The sequence below is a fragment of the Trachypithecus francoisi genome, unplaced genomic scaffold (assembly GCF_009764315.1).
Source record: "Trachypithecus francoisi isolate TF-2019V2 unplaced genomic scaffold, Tfra_2.0 Lachesis_group21, whole genome shotgun sequence".
NCBI lineage: Eukaryota > Metazoa > Chordata > Mammalia > Primates > Cercopithecidae > Trachypithecus > Trachypithecus francoisi.
Window position 1 is genome coordinate 26578506 of NW_022681467.1, and position 14807 is coordinate 26593312.

The 14807-nt window shown below is 46.2% G+C and overlaps 1 protein-coding gene across 5 annotated transcripts in view; it reads left to right on the top strand.

Annotated features, from left to right (window-relative positions):
- CUNH20orf96 (chromosome unknown C20orf96 homolog) overlaps positions 1–12749 on the top strand; it is a 29766-nt gene extending 17017 nt beyond the window's left edge. For 2 of the 5 annotated variants that reach the window (XM_033186002.1, XM_033186004.1), the window contains one exon: positions 3119–3533. Coding sequence is in view for 2 of the 5 variants with exons in the window: in XM_033186001.1 (XP_033041892.1) it covers positions 12201–12300 (100 nt within the window). In the remaining 3 variants the exon portion in view is untranslated. Of the gene's footprint in view, positions 1–3118; positions 3534–12200 lie in introns of those variants that run through there. The other 3 variants (XM_033186001.1, XM_033186006.1, XM_033186003.1) reach the window with 3 other exon arrangements.
- The last annotated feature ends 2058 nt before the right edge of the window (positions 12750–14807 follow it).

The following is a 14807-nucleotide window of genomic DNA, read 5'->3' on the forward strand; positions in this document are numbered from 1 at the left end:
GCAGATTTTCACTCCTCAAAAGTGGAAATGGCACGCTGTTAACCAGAGCGTCTCTAACTGGAACATGCCCAGGAAACACCTGGAGATCATGTTAAAAAGCAGATTCCAAGTCAGTAGGTCTCAGTTGGGCTCACGATTCTGCATTTCTTTCTTTCTTTCTTTCTTTTTTTTTTTTTTTGAGACAGAGTCTCACTCTGTCTCACTCTGTCTCCCAGGCTGAAGTGCAGTGGTGCCATCTCAGTTCACTGCAACCTCCACCTCCTGAGTTCAAGTGATTCTCTTGTCTCAGCCTCCTGAGTAGCTGAGATTACAGGTGTACACCACCATGCCTGGTTAATTTTTTTATCTTTAGTAGAGATGGGGTTTTACCATGTTTGCCAGGCTGGTCTCGAACTCCTGACCTCAAATGATCCACCTGCCTTGGCCTCCCAAAGTGCTGGGATTACAGGTGTGAGCCACCACGCCCAGCCTGATTCTGCATTTCTAAGAAGCTCCCGGGTGATGCTTATGGTACTGCTCTATGAACCAACCACATGTTGAGCCTTGAACTGTGAAGGAGCTGTGGTTGGAAGGAACTTGGCATTGACACGGAGCTGGTGAGGCCAGTGTGGTTGGAATGCAGAGTGACAGGGAGAGTGGCGGGAAGGGACAGGGCAACTCAGCCCCAGGGACCTCCGTGCAGTGCCCTGTAGGGCCAGATTTTCTGCCTGATCCCAGAAGCAAAGGATCTTAAGCCACGTGGTGACATGATCAGATTTCTATTCCGAAAAAGTCAATTTGAAAAGAGCATGGTGGGCTAGATGTGGTGGCTCATACCTGTAATCTCAGCATTTTGGGAGGCCAAGGTGGGAGGATTGCTTGAGTCCAGGAGTTCGAGACCAGCTTGGGCAACATGGTGAAACCCCATCTCTACAAAAAATACAAAAATTAGCCAGGCATGGTGGCGTGTGCCTGTAGTCCCAGCTACACGGAAGGCTGAGGCAGGAGGATTGCTTGAGTCCTAGAGGCAGAGGTTGCAGTGAGCCAAGATGGTGCTACTGCACTCCTGCCTGCGTAATAGAGCAAGACTCTTAAAAGAAAATAAAAGAGCAGGGGGATGAGATTGACAAGCAGCCAGAGTGGCAGCTGGAATTCTACTGGGTGTGAGGGCAGTTGTCCAGGGGAACATGAGGAGTGGCCTGGCCAAGTGTGTGGCAGAAGAGGTGGGAGAAATAGATGGATTGTAGAAATATTTAGGAAGGTAAGAAGGACTTGTATGACTTGGGAAGTACAGGAAAGGGAGATATCAAGAATAACCCCTGGGCTCTTGACTTTTGTAATGGGGTGGTAGTGGTGTCAAATGCAGAGATTGGGAAGGCTGGGATGGGGTGAGGGATGTGTATGTAGGCACAGTCAAAAGTTTACGTGCAGGCAGGCATAGTGGCTCACACCTGTAATCCCAGTGCTTTAGGAGGCTGAGGAAGAAGGATCGCTTGAGGCTGGGAGTTCGAGACCAGGGACAACATAGTGAGACCTCCATCTCTACAAAAAATAAAAAAAATTAGCCAGATGTGGTGGCACATGCCTGTGGTCCCAGCTATTTGGGAGGCAGGAGGATCGATTGAGGAGTTCCAGGCTACAGTGAGCTGTGATCGCACTACTGCATTCCAGCTTCGGTGACCGAGTGAGACCATGTCTCAAAACAAAACAAAGCAAAAAACCATACAGTTGACTTGGACAGTAAGTTTGGTTTACATGAGATATCAAGGTGGAGTCATTGGGTGGGCAATTGACAAGATAAGTGTAGACCTCAGAGGACAGATATTGGCTGGAAGTAGAAATTTAGGTGTTGCCAGCATAGAGATGTACTTTTTAATAAAACTATTATTATGAAAAATTTCAAATATAAAGAAAAGAATGATATAATGAATAGCCAGTTTTACCCATCTAGATTTAGAAATTGTTTTTTTTTCCCATATTGGTTTCATGTTCATTCTTTTTTTTTTTTTTTTTTGGTGAATAGTATTGTAAATTGCAAGTATCCTGACATTTCCTGCCTAAATACTTCATGTGTATCAGTAGATTATTGAAACTATGAGAGAGGATGGTCTCCTTGGAAGAGAGAAAGAGTGAAAGAGAGTATAATCCTTCAACCTCTTAAATATTTGTGCTGGTCCCTGCGATGGGGAATATATTGCTGATGGGAATCCATCTCTCTTGCTACTTTCATGGAAATAATAATGCCTGTCATTCACTGAACACTTATTATATGCTGGCATGGTCTCATTTAATCTTTCCACCAATGACTGAGGTTAGGATTTTTTTTTTTTTTTTTGACGGAATCTTGCTTTGTCACCCAGGCTGGAGTGCAGTGGCGCGATCTCGGCTCACTGCAAGCTCCATTCACCTCCTGGGTTCATGCCATTCTCCTGCCTCAGCCTCCTGAGTAGCTGGGACTACAGGCGCCTGCTACCACGCCCGGCTAAATTTTTTGTATTTTTAGTAGAGAGGGGGTTTCACTGGGTTAGCCAGGATGATCTCGATCTCCTCACCTTTTGATCCGCCCACCTCAGCCCCCCAAAGTGCTGAGATTACAGGCGTGAGCCACTGTGCTCAGCCAACTGAGGTTAGGATATTAACCCCATTTGAGAGATGAGGAAACTGAGGCTCACCTGGGGTCTGGCACTTCAAGAGTGCTTTTCACTTAAGTGCCAACTGAAGGAGTGAGGCTGGGAGAGTAGAAATAGCTTGCTCAAGGTGACACGGAGTCAAGTTATCAAATCTGTCATCCTCACTCCAAAGCCAGTGATTGTCTTGAGGGCCCCCAGCATTTCAGAGCTGAGTTCCTGCTGCCTCTTGACCTCAGACTTGTCCAGGGAACATTCGTCCTGCCAAACTAATTTATTTTCCATTTTTGATGTGTGTGTGTGTGTGTGTGTGTGTGTGTGTGTGTGTGTGTGTTCATGCTTGTGTATGCACATTTGGGCTTTGAGGTCACAGATAGGTCACAGATTGTATTTTGGGATTGCCCCCCAACCCAAGTAAGTACCAGAGTTCTAAAGAGCAGGGCTCCCCTGAGCGGGTGCTCCCACACCCCCACCTCTGGTCTCTCATGGCCCTCTGTGCTGCCTCCCACCAGGTGCACCCCAGACATGGATGTCGTCCTCAACATTCCTGTGGGAGAGCCGCTACCCTTCTAGATGGCAGTGCCATGGGCTGCCCTCCCCTCCTGCTCTCTCACCAGCACCTGGAGCTTTGGATCATTTACTTCCAGGACCGAGTCTCCATTCAGACCCTGATCTACAGTCTCCCTGCTCCCTGTACCCTTCCTGCCTCTTTCTTTCCCTCCCTCCCTCCCTTCCTCCCTCCCTCCCTCCTTCCTTCCTCCCTCCCTCCCTCCTTCCTTCCTCCTCTCCCTCCCTCCCTCCTTTCTCTCCTTCCTGCAGTTTTTTCCTCTCTTCTTCCCTTCTTTCTGGTTGGTGCTGTTGGGCCAGGTGGGAATTTCCAGTTAAATCTGCTGTTCCTTTTTTACCGATAAAGCTGGATTTACATTTGCTTTTTTGCCAGTATCTCGGGGTCCCCAGCTGGGCCTTGCAGAAGATGTGGTGGCAACGAACTTCGTCTTAAGATAAGGGGCGGGCAGCTGTGCTAACTGCATCTGGGGCTCAAAACTTCTCCAGAAGAAGTGCTGGAGCAACCCCCTGCCTGAGTCTCCATGGCTCTGTGGCTCTGGGCCACTCCCTCCTGGTGCAGTTAGGAGCCCAGCTTCTCTCCAATCTGTGCCCAGACCTGTTGCAGGCATTGTGGAGGCTGACAGGCTTATTGAGTTTAATACCCCTGGGAACTTGCTAGGCCTTCAGTGCTTGGAACAACTCAGAAGGGCTACTCTGGCTCCAGAACTTCCTGAAGGCTCAGCTGCAATTACCCTTGGGCCTGCATTGCAGCTGGACTTCTCCCTGTGCCCAATCCTGCATACTTCTGTCTTCCTCAGTTGTTGGTTCCAAGAGCACTCATTGATCAACGTTGTACACCCTACACTCCATCTCAGAGTTGGCCTCTCTGGGGATCTAGCTTGCTACAACCCCCAAGAGACTCTGGTCACTCACAGATCCACTTTGTGTTAAGAGACTTTTGGTTACAGGTAACAAAACAACCAAATCACATTGGCCTAAACTATGAAGGGCTCAGGTCAATAAATGGCTTAGATGAGGCTTTATCCAGAAATCAAGTGATGGCACTAAGGACTTGGTTTCTATTTATCTACTTTGTTTTCTGAGGTGTTGCCCTTTCCTTAAGGTCAGCACCGCTTGTGGCCCCAATATGCCAGCATCTCCCAGGGTTGTGCAGGTCCTTGTACATGTTCTGTTGGAAAGAGAGAGACTGACTGTGTCCCAGAATTTTTAGCCAGTGTATTAAGATTCACTATAATTGGGCTGGGCACAGTGGCTCACGCCTGTAATCCTAGCACTTTGGGAGGCGGAGGCGGGTGGATCACTTGAGGTCAGGAGTTTGAGACAATCCTGGCCAACATGGCAACACCCTGTCTCTACTAAAAATACAAAAATTAGCTGAGCATGGCAGCAGGCACCTGTAATCCCAGCTACTCAGGAGGTGCTTGAACCTGGGAGGCAGAGGTTGCAGTGAGCTGAGATTGTGCCACTGCACTCTAGTCTGGGTGACGGGATGAGACTCCATCTCAAAAAAGAAAAAGAAAAAAAAAAGATTCACTCTAATTGAACCAGCTTATATTACATGCCCATCTTGAGCCGGTCTTGGAGGTGGAGCGTGTCTGCTGATTTAATTCAGGTCACCGGCTCTACCTTGGAGCAGGGAAGGGATGGTTAAGATGGAACACGTGACCTAGGCTGAACCAATAGATACTTCCCAGAGTCATATGGATCTCCAAGCAGAAATGGACCATGTTGAATACAATAGCAAACACTTCAATAGAACCTACTTTATGCTTTACATATATCGACTCACTACATCCTCACAGCAGCAACCCTGTGAAATAGGTATTGTTATTTTCATTTTACAGATGAAGAAACCAAAGGATGAAAAGGCAAAGTGATTTTTCCAAAGTCACCAGGTTACTAAGTGGCAGAGGCAGTTTGCTCTTAACCTCTGTATAATCAGGAGCTCAGCTGAGCAGGAGAGAGCTGAACTTCCAAGTGCTGTAGCAGCTGATTAATGATGGCCTGGCATGGTGACTCATGCCTGTAATCCTCACACTTTGGGAGGCTGAGGCCAGTGGATTGCTTGATCTCAGGAATTTGAGACCAGCCTGGGCAACATGGTGAAACCCTGTCTCTATAAAAAATATAAAAATTAGCTGGGTATGATGGCATGCGCCTGTAGTCCTAGCTACTAGGGAGACTGAGGTAGGAGGATTGCTTGAGCCCAGGAGGCAGAGGTTGCAGTGAGCCGAGATCACACCACTGCACTCCAGCTTGGGTGACAGAGTGAAACCCTGTCTCAAAACAAAAAAAGTCAAAATGAAAGCAATAGCCAAGCCCCAAATCTCTTATTATTACAGTACAAGGAAGAGGCTAAACCAGAGAACCCGGTTTGTTTTATTTTGTAGAACACAGATCCACCCTGTTCTCATTTCCTCATAGAATGATGCCATCTGGGGTCGGGTGGATGAGCACAGGTGTGGGGTTGGTCTCACTGCAGAAGAGCTTCCAACAAAAGGCTCCTGCAGTTGTACAGACCTGGGGGTCAGGGATTGGGGGAAGGAGGGAAGGGCAAGTGGGAAAAGTTCTGAGTCAGCATGGAGGAAAGTGTCTTCAAGGATTCCCCACTCCCCATGATAAGGAGGTCCTGGCCAAAGGCTTACCCCACTGCAATGAAGACGTGTCTGAATGAAGACCTGGGGTAGGAGCGGAGATGTGCGTGAGAGGTCGACTGTCCAGGAGGCTTGAGTCTGTGCCTGCAACTGTCTTTAAAGACTGCAGTGCATCAGCTGTGCACAGCTCAGCTGTGAGGCCTGCCAGGTAAAACCTGTCATTGCCTGTGGTTGAGCTGAAACATCACGCACAGATTTTTAGCCAGGAGCTGGACTTTTTGTGAAGGGATGCATAAGTTCAGAGGAGGAAAACCAAGAAAGGAAGGCTGGACATAGATTCCTTCACATTGCATGTAGCCCTCATGCCTCCAAATGCGCCAGAGAGTGACCCCACACATGTACAGCATCTGCACATGGGTATCTTCCCAGGTACTCAAGAGCCATGTGTGCAGCTCTCACAGGCAGATACACCTGCATGCACATGCACATGGATGCATACTGGGACTGTTTCTTTACTTTTTTTCTTTTTTGAGATGGAGTCTTGCTCTGTCGCCCAGGTTGGAGTGCAGTGGCATAATCTCCACTTACTGCAACTTCCGCTCCCTGGGTTCAAGTGATTCTCCTGCCTCAGCCCCCCAATTAGCTGGGATTACAGGCGCCTATCACCACTCCCAGCTAATTTTTGTGTTTTAGTAGAGACGGGGTTTCACCATGTTGGCTAGGTTGGTCTCCAACTCCTGACCTCAAGTGATCCACCCGTCTTGGCCTCCCAAAGTGCTGGGATTACAGGCATGAGCCACCGAACCTGGCCAGGACTGTTTGAATGAGTGAAAGCGGTACTCCCAACAGCATGCCTTGTCAGGAATTCTCTGTCTCATCCTCAATAACAATGCTGCATAACAAACAACTGCAAAACTCAATGGCCTTTCAAAAGCAGTTTATTCTTTTTTTTTTTTTTTTTTTTTGAGACAGAGTGTCGCTCTGTCCCCCAGGCTGGAGTGCAGTGGCGTGATCTTGGCTCACTGCAAGCTCCGCCTCCCAGGTTCATACTATTCTCCTGCCTCAGCCTCTCGAATAGCTGGGACTACAGGCGCCCACCACCTCGCCCGGCTAATTTTTGTATTTTTGGTAGAGACGGGGTTTCACCATGTTAGCCAGGATGGTCTCGATCTCCTGACCCCGTGATCCACCCGCCTTGGCCTCCCAAAGTGTTGGGATTACAGGCATGAGCCACCGTGCCCGGCCAAAAGCAATTTATTCTTATACTCAGGGTCTGCAGGACAATTGTACTTCGGCTGAACTAGACTAGGTTTGGTTGGGTGGTTCTGCTTCAGGTTGCAGGTCAGATGGTCCTGGTTTCAGACTGTGGGTTAGGCTCGGGGGTGCTCCCTATGTTCTGGGGCCATCAGAGATGCGCTTTTTTCAAGAAGGACCCCTGGAGTATGAGTTATGTTAAACCACACAAGACCTCTGCTTGCACATGTGCTAGCATTTCATCGATCAAAGAAAGTCACTCCATCTTCAAAACCAGTAACTGTTGGTTGAATTCTCATATATTACTAAGGTTTCCTCTTCTGCCTCCCTTTTTGACTTGTTATTTCTTTGTTTTTGTTTGAGATGGAGTTTCGCTCTTGTTGCCCAGGCTGGAGTGCAATGGTGTGATCTTGGCTCACTGCAACTTCCACCTTCTGGGTTCAAGTGATTCTCCTGCCTCAGCCTCCCAAGTAGCTGGGATTACAGGCATGTTTGTATGTAAAAATACAAAACCCCGGCTAGTTTTGTATTTTTAGTAGAGATTGAGTTTCACCATGTTGGTCAGGCTGGTCTTGAACTCCTGACCTCAGGTAGTCTGCCTGTCTCGGCCTCCCAAAGTGTTGGGATTATAGGCGTAAGCCACCACGCCCACCCCCTTTTCCGCTTTAAAGGATTCTTGTGATTACATTGGGCCCACTGGGATAATCCAGGGCAATCTCCCCTTTTGAAGGTCAGCTCAGCCGGGCATGGTGCTCACACTTGTAATCCCAGCGCTTTGGGAGGCCAAGGCAGGAGGACTGCTTGAGCCTAGGAGTTTGAGACCAGACCTGGAAACATAGTGAGACCTCGTCTCAAAAAAATAAGATATAGGTCAGCTGATTAGCAACTTTTATCAGCAACCATAATTCCTCTTTGCCATGTGACAACACGTTCCCAGGTATTCTAGGGATAGGATGTGGACATCTTTAGGAAGCTATTTTTCTGCCTACTGTGGTCTGTGCGCTGGCCTCCAAAGATTTATGTCCATCCCACATGCAAAACACATTCACCTCATCCAAAAATCTCATCTCATTACATCATCAACTCAAAGCAAAAAAACTCACTTAAATTTCATCAGATCAAAAATCCCAAATCTCATGATTTAAATCAGGTATCACAGAGACTCTGAGAATAATTCATCCTTGGGCACAATTATTTTTTATCTGTGAATGTGTGAAACTCAAGAAACAAGTTACTCACTCCCAAAATACAATAGTGGATGGGTGTAAGGTAGTTATAAACTTTCCTATTCCAAAAAGAAGAAAATAGGCCAAGCATGGTGGCTTGCACCTGTAATTCCAGCACTTTGGGAGGCTGAGGGGGGTGGATCACTCCTGAAGTCAGCAGTTCAAGACCAGCCTGGTCAGCATGGTGAAACCCTGTCTCTACTAAAAATACAAAAATTAGTTGGGCATGGTGTGGACGCCTGTAATCCCAGCTACTTAGGAGGCTGAGGCAGGAGAATCACTTGAACCTGGGAGGTGGAGGTTGCAGTGAGCTGGGATTATGCCACTGCACTCCAGGATGAGTGACAGAGTGAGCGAGACTCCATCTCAAAAAAGAAGAAAAAAAAAGAAGAAAATGAAAGAGAAAGAAAGGAATCACTGGGCCTAAGCAATTTCAAAATTCAGCTGCTAAGTCAGGCACAGTGGCAGATGTTTGTAGACCCAGCTATCTGGCGGGGGGGGGGGGTCGGAGGGTCGGTGGGTGAGGCAGGAAGATTGCTTGAGGCCAAAAGTTCAAGGCTTATAATGTGCTATGATCACTCCTGGGAATAGCCATTACACTCCAGCCTGGGCAACATAGTGAGACCCTGTCTCTAAAAAAAAAAAAAAAAAAAAAATCCAACTGCTTTCAAAGCCTGGGAATAATTCTCCGGGTTTGTGGCTCTGCCCTCTGGTTCAAGACTCCATCTTCTAAGCCATCTTTCCTTTTTGATAAAGACAGTACCTTTTCGCAGCTCAGTAGTTTCATCAGCCTATATCCTCTCTATAGAATTTTGGGAGATTGACAGCCTTCAGTTTTGTCCTCTTTCTGTCCCCTTTAAACTAAAATGGCCGTGTTTCTGCTAATATAACATGCTCAATAACTTGTGGGTACTCTGTGTATGTCATGGGAATTCTCTCCATTAGATAAGAGGCTCTTCCACATATTTTCTTTAGATAAGCTCACCTCTATTTTTGGCTTCTTCTCAGATGACTAAGGGAATCTATGAGTCACATGCTTAGTTTCTTCCAAGAGCTTTTAAAAAACTTGTGGTAAAATAAACGGAAAACAAAATTTATCTCTTTTTTTTTTTTTTGAGGCAGAATCTCGCTCTGTTGCCCAGGCTGGAGTGTAGTGGCTGGATCTCAGCTCACTGCAAACTCCACCTCCTGGGTTTACGCCATTCTCCTGCCTCAGCCTCCCGAGTAGCTGGGACTACAGGCACCCGCCACCTCGCCTAGCTAGATTTTTGTATTTTTTAGTAGAGACGGGGTTACACCGTGTTAGCCAGGATGGTCTCGATCTCCTGACCTCGTGATCCGCCTGTCTTGGCCTCCCAAAGTGCTGGGATTATAGGCGTGAGTCACCGCGCCCGGCCCAAAATTTATCATTTTAACCATGATAAGTGTACAATTCAGTCACGTTAAGTATATACACAGTGTAGCGTAACCACTACCACTATCTATTTCCAGAAAGTTTTCATCATCTTAAACAGAGATTCTGCACTCATTAAATAATAACTTCCCATTTCCTCCTCCTGCTCCCAGCCCCTTGGTAACTTATTTTTTTGTTTATTTTGAGACAGGGCCTCATTCCGGTCATCCAGGCTAGAGTGTGGTGTCATCATCACAGCTCACTGCAGCCTCAACTTCTCAGGCTCAGGTGATCCTCCCACCTCAGTCTCATCAGTAGCTGGGACTATAGGCAGGTGCCATCATGCCCTGCTATTTTTTTTGTAGTTTTAGTAGAGATGGCATTTCGCCGTGTTCCCCAGGCTGGTCTCAAACTCCAGGACTCAAGCGATCCACCTGTCTTGGCCTCCCAAAATGCTGGGAATACAGGTGTGAGCTATCATGCCTGGCCAGTAATTTCTTCTTCTTTTTTAAAATTTCTTAAAATTTTTCTTAATCACTTATAAGTAACAAAAACCCAATATGTATTAACACATGAATAACATTTTTGACAAATAGCTATTTTTTTCACATATTAAAACCCACTAAAAATAACCATTTTTCTAACCAACAACAACAAAAATCATTAGTGAGAAGAGTACTGCTGCTTTACATTTCTCCAAATCTCTTCAATGTCTGACAACAGACGAAAGCTGGATTCTCATCTGCTTTTGCATTCAGCCTATTACAATATCACACCAGATAGCCTCTTGAAAACTCCTCTGCACACTCATGAAAAAATGAGAGTGAAAAAGATAAACGATGGCCGCGCATGGTGGCTCACACCTTTAATCCCAGCACTTTTTGAGGTTGAGGTGGGCAGATCACTTGAGCTCAGGAGTTCCAGACCAGCCTGGCCAACATGGTGAAACCCCGTCTCCACTAAAAATACAAAAATACAAAAATTAGCCAGGTGTGGTGGCGGGTGCCTGTAATCCCAGCTACTCAGGAAGCTGAGGTAGGAGAATTACTTGAACCTGTGAGGCGGAGGCTGCAATGAGCTGAGATCGTGCCACTGCACTCTAGTCTGGGCAACAGAGCAAGACTCCTGCTCAAAGAAAAACAATAAAAGATGAAATGATGTCTTAGTGTTATAAAAATAGCTTTGACCTAGAATACCCTTGAAAAGCTCTTCAGGGCCCCAGACCACACTTTGAGAACTGCTCTAGACGAATCTCTTCATTTTACATATAAGGACTATGGACCTCAGAGAGAGTAAGTGAGAAATTCAACATCACACAGCCTGTTAATAGTAGGATACAGACATCAGATGGTTTGTCTCACTTCTCTTGGTTTAGGTTCTCAATTGAAAACCTGGGAAATATACCCTAATGACCTGTCCTATTCCCTGTAAGTTGCAAAGATTGTCACAATATATTACCCTCCCCACCATTTCTTTAATAAAAGAGGTAATCGGCCGGGCGCGGTGGCTCAAGCCTGTAATCCCAGCACTTTGGGAGGCCGAGACGGGCAGACCACGAGGTCAGGAGATCGAGACCATCCTGGCTCACATGGTGAAACCCCGTCTCTACTAAAAAAAAAAATACAAAAAACTAGCCGGGCGAGGTGGCGGGCACCTGTAGTCCCAGCTACTCGGGAGGCTGAGGCAGGAGAATGGCGTAAACTTGGGAGGCGGAGGTAGCAGTGAGCTGAGATCCGGCCACTGCACTCCAGCCCGGGCGACAGAGCGAGACTCTGTCTCAAAAAAAAAAATAAATAAATAAATAAAAATAAAAATAAAAATAAATAAAAAAATAAAAGAGGTAATCAACAAACTTGGTAAATTTTGCAACAGGCATACTGTGTTTGAATCTAAACTATAATATTTGAATTTGGGTCTCTATTTGAACAGAAATACTAAAGCAAATTCGACTGCATCCTACTCCATGCAAGCTAGTAATGACAAACCGCACAGTACACATCATAAGTAAATATGGAAAGCAAATTACCCATAATATCAGCGTTTATCATATATTCTGTGTCTGGAATACAATTCAATGACATATTTCAGAAAAATTTTCTCAAGTACTAGCTGAAAGGGTGGTGGGTACATTAAGAGACTGCAAATAAATTGGCAATCACAGGAACTTTTTTTAGATAAAATGGAGTTGTTCTGCAATGTAGATATTTTTCATTCCTTAACCAGACCTTATTTTTGTCTTTTTTTTTTTTTTTTTTTTTTTTGAGGCGGAGTCTCGCTCTGTCGCCCGGACTGGAGTGCAGTGGCCAGATCTCAGCTCACTGCAAGCTCCGCCTCCCGGGTTCACGCCATTCTCCTGCCTCAGCCTCCCGAGTAGCTGGGACTACAGGCGTCCGCCACCTCGCCCGGCTAGTTTTTGTATTTTTAGTAGAGACGGGGTTTCACCGTGTTAGCCAGGATGGTCTGGATCTCCTGACCTCGTGATCCACCCGTCTCGGCCTCCCAAAGTGCTGGGATTACAGGCTTGAGCCACCGCGCCCAGCCTATTTTTGTCTTTTTAAAGAAAATCAAGAAATCTTCTCAGCCACCTAGAGATTATTTCCTTTGTATCCCACCAGACGGTTCAACTCTTCTACAAATGGATCATAGCCTTGTTCTTTTAAACAACATAGTCCCCAGAAAAGCTGCTGCAGAGGAGGAAATTCTTCCCAAGGAACCCACTCCCAACTTTCGTTTTTTTCAGACTCTACATTCTTTGGTTCTGAATCATGAGTCACATCCACTTCTCCTTTCATTAATATAGTAACATAATGGTAATTCTCCTTCTCAATGAAAGAATTCACAACTGAGGCAAAGCGAACATTTTTTCAGGTGAAGAGCTGCTTTTTCCCAGGTTTCCCTTTGAGCACATTCTTCTCAGGTCTCACAGAATTCCACATGACCTCCAGGGAGTTGGAAACTGCGGACTCCAACCGAGCCTTTCCTCTTCCTGAGGAGGACGCAACACAGATGCTTGCAGCTGGTCACCGCGACTCCGACTCTGGGCATGGCTCCCGCAGCTCTGCGCTGGCCGTCATAGTAAGCGGAAGTCCGGCCAGTAATTTCTATTCTGCTTTCTGTCTCTGTGAATTTGCCAATGCTAAGTACCTCATATAAGTAAAATTATACAACATTTCCCTTTTTGTGTGTGGCTTATTTCACTTGAAATGATGTTTTAAAGGCTCATCCATGTTGTAGCATGTTATCAGAATTTCATTCTTTTTTATGGCTGAATAATATTCCATTGCATAAATATACCACATTCTGTTTACCCATTTATCTATTAATGTACATTTGGGTTATTTCCACCTTTTGGCTACTGTGAATAATGCTGCTGTGAACACTGGTGTACAAGATCTGTTTGAATCCCTGCTTTCAATTCTTTTGGATATATGTCTAGGAGCAAAACTGCTGGATCATATAATTCTCTGTTTAAATCTTTGAGGAACCACCAAGCCGTTTTCCACAGTGGCTACACTGTTCTACATTCCCACAAGCAATTCATGAGGGTTCCAATGCACAGGGGTTCCATATCCTCCCCCATATCCTCATCAACACATCTTTTCTCTTTTCTTTGTTTTTTTTTTTTTTTTTTTTTTTGTGGAGTCTTGCTCTGTTACCCAGGCTGGAGTGCAGTGGCGTCATCTTGGCTCACTGCAGCCTCCACTTCCTGGGTTCAGTGATTCTTCTGCCTCAGCCTTCCCGAGTAGCTGGGACTACAGGCGCTTACTACCACACCTGGCTAAGTTTTGTATTTTTAGTGGAGATGGGGTTTCGTCATGTTGGGCAGGCTGGTCTTGAACTCCTGACCTCAGGTAATGCACCCACCTTGGTCTCCCAAAGTGCTGGGATTACAGACGTGACCCACGGTGCCTGGCCATGTGTGTGTTTTTAAAGTGGTCATCTTCATGGATGTGAAGTGGTAGCTCACTGTGGTTTTTACTTACATTTCTGTAATGACTAATGATGTTGAGCATCTTTTCGTGGGTTTATTTCAAAGAGCCTTTTGTGAGACCAAGCACCCTGACCCTTTGATCTTTATGAGGTATTTGTTGCAAAAGTTTGACCGCCACAATCTCAGCATTTTATCTCGGGTATGTTTCCCTGACAGTGAATCTCTCTCTCTCTCTCTTTTAAAAGTATTTTATTTTTCTTAGTCTTTTTTGTGTGTGTGTGTATGTGTGACAGAGTCTTGCTCTCTCACCCAGTCTGGAGTGCAGAGACACGATCTCAGTTCCCTGCAACTTCTGCCTTCCATGTTCAAGAGATCCTCCCACCTCAGCCTCTCAAAGTGCTGGGATTACAGGTGTGAACCATCACGCCGGGCCTTCTCTTTTGTTTTTGAGACAGGTCTCACTCTGTTGCCCAGCCTGGAGTGCAGTGGCACGATCTTGGCTCACTGCAACCTCCGCCTTTCAGGTTCAAGCAATCCTCTGGCTTCAGCCTCCTGAGTAACTGGGACCACAGGCATGTACCACCAAGGCTGGCTAATTTCTGTATTTTTTGTAGAGACGGGGTTTTTGCCATGTTGCCCAGGCTGATCTCTTCTGAGGTTAAGAGATACATCTGCCTCGGCTTCCCAAAATGCTGGGATTACAGGCGTGAGCCACTGTGCCTGGCCTCAGTGAATCTCTTAATGTTAACATTACCATTTGGGTAATGATATCACTTGAATGTTTGTAACTTTCCAATATTCATGTTGAAACTTAATCTGCAATGCAATATATTAAGAGCTGGGGCATTTTGGGAAATGATTAATTCATGAAAGCTCTGTCTGGAGGTGTTCTTTCCTGTTACCTCTGGATGGCCTTTATTTCATTTTACTTCCTATTTTCCTTGGCTGCAGCTTCTAGTACATTGAGCTGGGAGGTGACTGGTGGGCAGGGGAGACATTGGACTCTATATAAGTGTACATGGGACCTGGGAAGGTGATGGCAGGCCTGACGTTTGGTGAGATGGAATGCGTGCGCAGTGATTTAGGTGAGTTGTACACAAAAGTTTTGAAGATCAGTGTGGGGAAGAGGCAGAGTCAGAAAAACGGAACCGTAGGATGGGTGTGGGGGCTGAGGTTGGATTGGTAGTGGGATGAATGGTGGGGTGAGGGGAGGCAGTGTGGGGGTGACTGACAGTG